General features: G+C 40.9%; 1 protein-coding gene across 1 annotated transcript in view; it reads right to left on the bottom strand.

Moving 5' to 3' along the window:
- Positions 1–10,055, bottom strand: part of LIX1L (limb and CNS expressed 1 like) — a 23,946-nt gene that overhangs the window by 2,131 nt on the left and 11,760 nt on the right. The window contains exon 3 of the mRNA XM_003793776.3: positions 6,091–6,231. Coding sequence (XP_003793824.1) covers positions 6,091–6,231 — 141 coding nt within the window. The remainder of the gene's footprint in view (positions 1–6,090; positions 6,232–10,055) is intronic.

Genomic DNA, 10,055 nt, shown 5'->3' with positions numbered 1-10,055 from the left:
TCGCAGTTTTTGGCCAGGGCTGAGTTTGAACCTGCCAGCTCTGGCATATGGGGCAGGCGCCCTACTCCTTTGAGCCACAGGTGCTACCCCATACCTTTTTTTTGAGACATAGGTAGGGTGCCATAGCATCATAGCTCATAGCAAACTCAAACACTTGGGCTTGAGTGATCCTGTTGCCTCAGCCTCCTGAGTAGCTGGGACTACAGGTGCCACAATGTCTGACTAGTTTTAGAGACAGGGTCTCGCTCTTTCTTAGGCTGGTCTTGAACTACTGAACTCAAGCAATCCACCTGCCTTAGCCTCTCAGAGTGCTAGGATTATAGGCATGAGTCACTGTACCTGGCCCACTTTTTTTTTTTAATTTATTTAATTTTTTTTGAGACAGAGTCTCACTCTGTTGCCCAGATGGAGTGCTATGGCATCAGCCTAGCTGATAGCAACTGCAAACTTCTGGGTTCAAGCAATCCTCCTGCCTCTCAGCCTCCCAAGTAGCTGGACTATAGAAACCTGCCAGGATACCCAACTAATGTTTCTATTTTTAGTAGAGACAAGAGTCTTGATCTCCTGAGTTCAAGGGATCCTCTCACCTCAGCTTCCCAGAGTGCTAGGATTATAGGCATGAACCACAGCACTCAGCCTGTTTTATACTTAGAACACATCTCAATTCATACTAACCAATTTCAAATGCTCAATAACTATATGGAGCTGGTTTTTGTTCTGTTGGTCAGCACAGATGTGTAGGTAACAGGAAAAGGTTAATCTGATTTTCTCTATTTTACAAAGTGGGAACACTAAGGCAGAGAGAAGTGCTCTGATTTAGCCTAAATAATATGAGTTCAGTATTGAATTAGTCTAAAGCAGTGATACCCAACCTTTTTGGTATCAGGGACCAATTTCATGGAAAACAGTTTTTCCATAGAGTGGGGGGGGGGGTCTGTGGATGATTCAAATGTATTACATCTCCACCTCAGATCTTCAAGCATTAGATTCTCATAGTAGTGCTCAATCTAGATCTCTCAGATGCATAGTTTACAGCAGGGTCCCGCTCCTATGAAAATGCAATGCTTTGGCTTATCTGACAGAAGGTGGAGCTCAGGTGGTGATGTGATACAAGCCATAGGGAGTGGCTGTAAATACAGATGAAGCTTTGCTCACTAGCTCCCTCCTTTACCACTCATCTCCTGCTTTGTGGCCAAATTCCTAACAGGGTGCCTAGGTTGGGGATCACAGGCCTAAAGGACAACTGGGCAATGAATTTTAAAGAGAAATAGTACAATTCATAAGCATGAGATATTTAGGCCTCCTAATGTGTCTACTGTTGGTATATCCCTGCAAGGGTAGAACTAAAACACATTGTTCTGCCTTCAAGTCTAATATGTGCAAAAATTAGTACAGCATGGAACAGGGGTCTTCAAACTTTTTAAACAGGGGGCAGTTCACTGTCCCTCAGACCGTTGGAGGGCCAGACTGTGGGCCCCGGGATGAGTCAGCTGCTAAGCAGGACAGGCAGCGGCGGCAATAACCTGGCAGGCTGGATAAACGTCCTAGGCAGGCTGCATGTGGCCTACGGGCCATAGTTTGAAGATGCCTGGCATGGAAGTTCAGAGGTTGGACTGAAGCTCCTACTAGTAGTATAGCCTTAGTCAAGTCATTTAACCTTTCTCTTCCTCAGTTTCCTCTTCTGTAAAATAGGAATGATCATAGACCTACCTTATAGGATGTTTTGAGAATTAAGTATATTTTATAAGTTAAAAATAAAAAGTTAAGGGTGGTGACTGTGGCTCAAAGGAGTAGGGTGCTGGCCCCATATGCATGAGGTGGTGGGTTCAAACCCAGTCCCAGCCAAAAACTGCAACATAAATAAATAAATAAATAGTTAAGGCTGGGCACAGTGGCTCATGCCTGTAATCCTAGCACTCTGGAAGGCCCAGGCAGGTAGATCGCCTCAGCTTAGGAATTCAAGACCAGCCTGAGCAAGAGGAAGACCCCATCTCTACTAAAAATAGAAAAGATTAGCCAGGCAGGCATCTGTAGTCTCAGCTACTTGGGATGCTAAGGCAAGAGGATTGCTTAAGCCCAGAAGTTTGAAGTTGCTGTGAGCTATGATGCCATGGTATTCTACCTAGGGTGACAGAGTGTGAGATTCTGTCTAAAAAAAAAAAAAAGGTTAAAAAGGAATAAATGCGGTCTAGAAACACCAATCATATAAAATGTAGATGCATTATTTTTCTGGACCTGGTGTCAAGTTACATAATCCAAATCCATTCTGATACTAGCGATGGTTTGGTGTACATTTGGTGGTCGTTTTTGGTTTTGGTTTAACTATTGGAGATAATTCCAAATCTTGTGGCTGACTGGGACTTACACAATAGGGCATCTCCTTTTGGTGACCTTTTTGTGAACTGCTCTAGGAAATTAGGGTCAGGATACTACTGGGAACATGGGGACCCAACTTTTTCCTCTTGCTTCCTAAGAGGTTGCCTATTCTTTCTAGCCAGTTCCACACACCTGTATATCCCAAGATTAGAACTTTATTCTGCATCACTTTTTTTTTTTTTTTGAGACAGAGTCTCATTATGTCGCCCTTGGGTAGAGTACCGAGGCATCATAGCTCACAGCAACCTCAAACTCTTGGGCTTAAGCAGTTCTCTTGCCTCAGCCTCCCAAGTAACTGGGACTGCAGGTGCCTGCCACAACACCCAGCTATTTTTTTTTGTTGTTGTCACTGTTGTTTAGCAGGCCTGGGCCAGTTCAAACCTGCCAGCTCTGATTATGTGGCTGGCACCTTAACCACTGAGCTATGGGCACCAAGCCTATTCTGCATTCTTTGAGAAAGGGGTCTAGGTAGAAGTCAGGAGCCAATCAGGTTATAACCAAATAAAGTTTATTATAGGGTTTTCCTATACTGTATATGTATTGCATCTAAAATAATGCCAACCACTCAGTAAGTAAGCCAAGAGTACTACTAATTATTATTATCATTATTATTTGTTTTTACTGTGCTAGAATCAACTGGACGTCAGACTACCAACTCATATGGTTTAATAATAATCTTTGTGGTGAAGCAAGGATCACAAAATTTGGATTTAGAAGCAAAAATCTGGAAGGGCTTTTACTGGGAGGAAGGAAAAAGATAATCTTCAAAATTAGGCCTTAGGGCTCTGAGGTAAGTGACTGTTTCATTTTTATTTGTAACTGTTCAATATGATATTTTATTCAGTGCCTCTCAAACTTTTCTGTAATATGGTACATATAAAATAATGATCATATTTTTATAGCCAACTGGGATACACAGAGGCTGCTGGCAATCAGAGTGGTTTTGGGTAGAGAAGTCCATTTGTTCCAGCCTTGCCCAGTCCCCTGAGAGCTGAAGGGAATCAGTATCATGGCAAGCATGCAACTTATTTGGACTACACCAGAATGGCATGAACAGGTTGGAAATTCTGCCTCGTATCACAATTCCACATCTAACTTTTTTTTTTATTTTGAGACAGAGTCTCACTATGTCACCCTTGGTAGAGTGCTGTGGCATCACAGCTCACAGCAACCTCCAACTCTTGGGCTTAAGCAATTCTCTTGCCTCAGCCTCCTGAGTAGCTAGGACTATAGGTGCCTGCCACAACACCCAGCTATTTTTTGTTATTGGTGTCATTGTTGTCTAGCTGGCCCAGGCAGGGTTCGAACCCACCATCCTCATTGTATGTGGCTGGCGCCATAACCACTGTGCTATAGGCACCAAGGCCACATCTAACATTGTTAAACCATCTCCATTTATTCAGCAAACATTTCATCACAGAATACTTGATAAGTGAAAGGATCATTAGAATATAATTGGAAAGGAATCAGAGATAATTTAATTCAAGCCACAAAGAAGATAACTGAAATAATTTAATATATGTAATTATATCTTAACTAAATGCAAAGAGAACAGAAACAGAAAATTGGTCTGACTTTATCACCCTATTAACGAATTTGCAGGGAGGAAGGATGAAGGCAGTGTCAATTTCTAAACTGTAATTCTAAACTAAGTGCTTAGAGCCCAGCCTGGTGGTCTGTGTGGGTAATCTCAGCATTTTGGGAGGCTAAACTGGGAGAATCTGCTTGAGGACAGGACTTCAGAGACCGCCTTACGTGAGACTCTATCTCTACAAAAAAATAAGAAAAGCCAAGTGTGGTAATGTATGCCTATAGTTGCAGCTATTCTTGAGCCCAGCAGTTTGAGGCTATAGTAAGATATGGATGCACCAGCCATATCTTGCACTCCAGCCTTGTTGACAGAACAAGAAGTTGTCTCAAAAAAAAAAAAAAAAACAAAGTCTGCTTGGCTTTCTATCTAGTCTTGGTTGGCACTACCACTTACTAGCTATTTCACTTTAGACAAAACTTCACTTCTATGTTTTTAGTGTCCTCATTTGTAAAATAGGGGTAATAATTGTACTTATACTCCATAGGATTGTTGTGATATTCAAATGAGATAAAATACAATGTATAAATCCCCTAGAATAGTCCCTGGCACAGGGTAAATACTCAGTATTAGCTGTGATTATTATTATCATCATTATTTGAAAGACCAGTTATTACTATTTAAAATAGTAAATAAATTATCATCCTCATTTCCAAAAGGGAAAAAGACAAGACACTATAATATAGAGGAGTTCTTTATTGATAAGATGAAGTAATGGAGGCAGGAGACAAGTGACAATAAAAAGTCTAATGGGCATAGTGGCTCATGCCGATAATCCCATTAACTTGGGAGGCTGAGGCAGGAAGAACACAGGCCAGGAGTTTGAGGCTGCAGTGAAGTATGACTGGTCCACTGCACTCTAGCCTGGGCAGCAGAGCAATACCCTGTCTCTAAAAACGAAACAGGCTTGGCACCTATAGCTAAGTGGTTAGGGCACCAGCCACATGCACTGGGGCTGGTGGGTTCGAACCCAGCCCAGGCCTACTAAACAATAATGGCAACAATAACAACAAAAAAATAGTTGGGCATTGTGGCAGGTGCCTGTAGTCCCAGCTAGTTGGGAGGCTGAGGCGAGAGAGTTGCTTAAGCCCAAGAGTTTGAGATTGCTATGAGCTGTGACATCACAGCACTTTACTGAGGGTGACATAGTGAGACTCTGTCTCAAAACAAACAAACAAAAAAAAACAATAAATAAAAACAAAACAAAAGCAAAGAAAGAAGGAAAAAGAAATTCTAGTCTTATTTTAAAAACAATAATAAGGGACTAAGGTCTTAAAACAAAATTGGGAAAAGCAAAATTCAAGCTCAGTTTTCATTTTAAAATAATAAAAGTCCATAAATCTTGAATTAAAAGTTTCTACATATCTGGACAGTGCCTGTGGCTTAGAGGGTAGTGCTCCAGCCCCATATACCGAGGGTGGCGGGTTCAAAGCTGGCCCGGGCCAAACTGCAACAAAAAAAATAGCTGGGTGTCTATAGTCCTTGGGAGGCTAAGGCAAGAGAATTGCCTAAGCCCAGGAGTTGGAAGTTGCTGTGAGCTGTGATGCCACAGCGCTCTACCAAGGGTGAAAAAATGAAACTCTGTCTCTATAAAAAAAAAAAAAAGTTTCTACGTTTCAAAGAGATATAATGAAAGGAGACAAAAAAAAAAAATACATAAACACAAGGCTAGCTGCAGTGGTTTACGCCTGTAATCCTAGCACTGAGCTGAGGAGTTCGAGACCAGCCTGAGCAAGAGTGAGACGCTGTTTCTATGAAAAATAGAAAAACTAGCCAGGCGCTGTGGCAGGTGCCTATAGTTCCAGCTAGTCAGGAGGCTGTGGCAAGAGGACTGCTCAAGTCCAGGAGATTAAAGTTGCTGTGAGCTACAGTGCAAAGGCATTCTACCCAGGATGCTGGAGTAAGACTCTATCTCAAAACAGAACAAAACAAAACCCCACATATAAACACATGTAGAATTAGAAACTGAGACATGGAACACAAGACACAACAGAGAATAAACAGAAAGAACAGAGAGGTAGACAGGAAAGAAAAAAAGAATTCATTTCTATTTCCCAATAAGACTTCCCAACTTTGCCAGTTCACCCATCCCCTGCTCTTCTTCCTTCCACCTCCATGCAACTTACATTGAAAGATGCCAGGGCCTCAGAGACACTCTTCTCAATGAACTCATCAGTGATTCTTCGGGAAGGATGTTCATTAAACACAGAGTTCATTAATGCAATCTTTGCAGCACTCCTCCGGGCCTCAGCTTTTGTAGGGCAAAACTAGGCAAGGGAGAAAGAGTGAGAATATGTGTATTTGTGCATCTGAGAAACAGGAAGGAATGAAGGGAGGGAGATACTTGAGACAGAAGACACTACGACACTGTTCCAATAAATCAGTTGTATTCAACACACTCTCTAAAGTTTTTACTATAGAGTCGTTGGGCTGTTTGGAAACATAATTTTGATTCAACATCCTGAAGTGGCTCAGCACCTGTGGCTCAAGTGGCTAAGGCGCCAGCCACATACACCTAAGGTGGAGGGTTCGAATCCAGCCTGGGCCTGCCAAACAACAATGACGGCTGCAACCAAAAAATAGCCAGGTGTTGTGGTGGGTACCTATGGTCCCAGCTACTTGGGAGGCTGAGGCAGGAGACTCACTTGAGCCCAGGAGTTGGAGGTTGCTGTGAGCTGTGATGCCACAGCACTCTACCCAGGGGGACAGCTTGAGGTTCTGTCTCAAAAAAAAAAAAAAATCCTGAAGTAATTAAGGAACTGGAGACGGCTATAGCTCATACCAAATTGAATGCAGAATGAGGAAGACTGCTGAAGTCAGCATATAATCACTGGACATGAAAAATACCCCTGTTTAAACTGTCAACAGAATTAATTACTCAAACCCAGATTCTGGCCAACTTATTAAAAATTTGTATCTTATTCTCTTCTTCTGTGGACAGGCAAGATTTTTTTTGATTTATCTAGATAATCTAAGGTTAGAACAAAGCTGTGTTGAGGCTGCTTCTGTTCAAGAGGGCTCTGGTCTCTATCAGAAAGCATTCATCTGGGATTCCTGGACTTCACTTTTAGCTTTAAGCAGGCATTTCCCCTAACAATATAGTGAGCCAAAAGAGCTATCCCTGAACCAGGTATCATGAACATGTCCAATTTTCAGAAGTCATAAGTCATTCAATTTCAAATCCCTAGCCACCACAGCATTTCTTTATAATTCATCTTTACTGGCTCCCTCAAAGGCCTCTGTGCCCTTTGTCATTATGATTAAGATTAGGGGAAAGGAAGAAAGTAATGTTGCATAACCAGGTTATGTTCACTACTTAACCATCATCACCATATTAATTCCTAATTTCCTTTAGCTGATAGTTCTCTCTGAGGCAGCATATGAAGCTTGGTACATTAGCCCTAAGTCTTCTTGCTTCTTCAATTTCTCTGTTTCTACTTCTCTATTACTAGCTTGTTGCCCACTCTGTTCTGTAGTGCTGTTTCTGAAAAAGTCATCTGTGAAGAAAACCACCAGGAGAAATTTTACCTGCCAAAGTGGATATAAAAAGAGGCCAACAGATAATTCATTTCTTTCAGAAAATAACAGAAATCAAATTACTGTGTTTTAGTTATAGGCATCATCATAAAAATTTCAAATCATTTTTTAACAGTGTGATGAAGTGAAAGAAGGAAAGATCTTATTCTCTAAGAAAAGAAAGCATTAACATTAGCCATCCTGGTCATATATTTATTTTTCTAAAATGGTTGATATTCTGAGGGAAAAAAATTAATCACCTGATTTGAAATGAAGCTTCTTAGGACTGTTTCTTTTCTTTGACAGTCTCACTTTGTCACCCTTGATAGAGTGCCATGGCATCACAGCTAACAGCAACCTCAAACTCTTGAGCTCAAGTGATACTCTTGCCTCAGCCTCTGGAGTAGCTGGGACTACAGGCGCTTGCCATGATGCCTGGTTATTCTTAGAGATGGGGTCTCACTCTAGCTCAAGCTGGTCTTGAACTTAGGAGCTCAGGTGATCCTGGCCTCTTAGGACTGTTTCTGTTTGAGGCAGGAACTAGGCTGCAACAGCATTCATGCAACAGATATGTTAACTGCCTACTATCTGCTGGGTACTGAGTTGGGTGGTAGGGATTTAATGAGAGGAAAGGACACAGACACTATCTCTGCCTCCAGGGAGCATATCCACTAGGAAAGACAAACAATTATGATGTGTTGTAATAAGTGATATGTAGGGGAAGTTTAAGGTTCTGTGGAACCACATAGCAGGGGTTCTAACTTTGTCTAAGAGTTACACAAACAATATGGAAAATAGAGCAAAGGTGTTTATTATCTTCTCTAAATTTCTATTCAGACTCTTAGTTGAGATTTTAGAAGGCTGTCTTCCTGTCTGCAATGTAAAAAAATCTATCTTATGACAATAAACATTATTCACCCTGGTCCATAATAATTTCTTAATATCCCATAACAACAACCATTCCTTTCATCATCATAGATCTTTCTTACAACTGAAAAATGTTAGTAGTAGAAAAGTCTTTAGAAATAATCTAATAGGGGAAACAGGCCCAGAAGAATTACCTGACTAGTCTCACTGGTAGTCAGGGGATAAGAGTTTAGATCTCCTAACTCTTAGATGAGAACACAGTCCCTCCCCTTTGATCTCTTAGAGAACTCAAACATTGCTTTCTTTGGTAATTGCCTACAAAAAAAGCACTAGGGGCAAAGTATATATATATGTATGTATATTATGTGTGTGTGTGTGTATATATATATATTTTATTTATTTTTGTCGAGACAGAGTTGTACCCCATTCCCTGAGCAGAGTGCAGTGGTGTTGTAGCTCACTGCAACCTCAGACTCAGGCTGTGGGCATCCTGCTGCCAAAGCCTCCGAAGCCACTGGGATTACAGGGGCTCACTGTAGCACCCGGCTGGGTTTTTCCATTTTTTTCATGAGTCGGGGTCTTACTCTCACACAGACAAGCCTTGAACTCCTGAGCTCAGGCAATCCTCTGGCCTCAGCCTCCCACAGTACTGGGATTACAGGCATGAGCCACTACACCTGGCAGGGGCAAAGAATATTGTTCTAAATCCTCAAGAAGAGATGGCAGGAAGTGGGAAGGCAATAATAGAGGTCAGATCAGAACATGGGTTGGGTGCTGGTAGTCTGATAAACTGAGGGCATATTAATTATTCCTCAAATTTAAAATGTGAGTTTTTGAAAGAAAAGCATACTATGAAGTTTCTTTTGTGGTCAAATGAGCCTCAGATGCTTGCCAGAATTATTTACCCAGAATTGGTTTAGGTCAGTGATTTCTAATCAGCCTGCTACAGCACACTGGCATGCTATAAGAAGATCTTAGGGGTACCATGAAAAGTTTTAGAGATCATTAATTAAATTATTTTTGAAAGAAGTTCCAAAAACAGTGTTTTTTTTTTTACTTTTTTTTGGATCAACAATTTAAATGTGCCATGGAAGTTTAACTCTAGGTTCAAGTGTGCTGTGAGATAGAAAAGTTTGAAAAACACAAATAGTGGAGAAAGCCCTCATGAAGACAAATGCTAACCCTAACCTAAGCATTTATCTTGGCTACTGCTACCTCACAACTCTTTTTTTTTATAGTTCCATAAATTATTTTATTAGACAATACTAAATGATGAATGCAAAAAAGTCATTGGCTTCAAAAACACTTGAGATTATACTGATTTGTAGTAAAATGAACTTTTCTGCTACAATTGCATGTTGTCATCTTGGAAAGATAAATATTCCTTTCATTTTTGAGTTACAAAATCACATTGTCTTCACTGCTGCTGTTTCTAGCTACCCTTAAAAAAATAGAGCCACTAACTTTGAATATATTCAAATATATTCAAATACCTGCTGCCCTTAGCTGAAAGTTAATTAGGGTGCCTTTTGTTTTCTTCCCTAACACCTTTCAACTTCAGTGCTTTTGATAATCACCAAATTCTTCTTATCCTGTGCTTGCTGTGGACTTCTTGTTACTTGTCCACTTTTGACAAAATATGTCACTTTGTATCGAGCAAACCAAATGTTTTCCTATTTTCCCTGCTGAGGGATCTTTGAAGATTCCC

This window comes from Otolemur garnettii, unplaced genomic scaffold (assembly GCF_000181295.1).
Source record: "Otolemur garnettii isolate 467f Iridium unplaced genomic scaffold, OtoGar3 scaffold00073, whole genome shotgun sequence".
Lineage (NCBI taxonomy): Eukaryota > Metazoa > Chordata > Mammalia > Primates > Galagidae > Otolemur > Otolemur garnettii.
The sequence above is the reverse complement of the archived record's forward strand: the minus strand, read 5'-3'. Positions and strand labels throughout refer to the sequence as shown.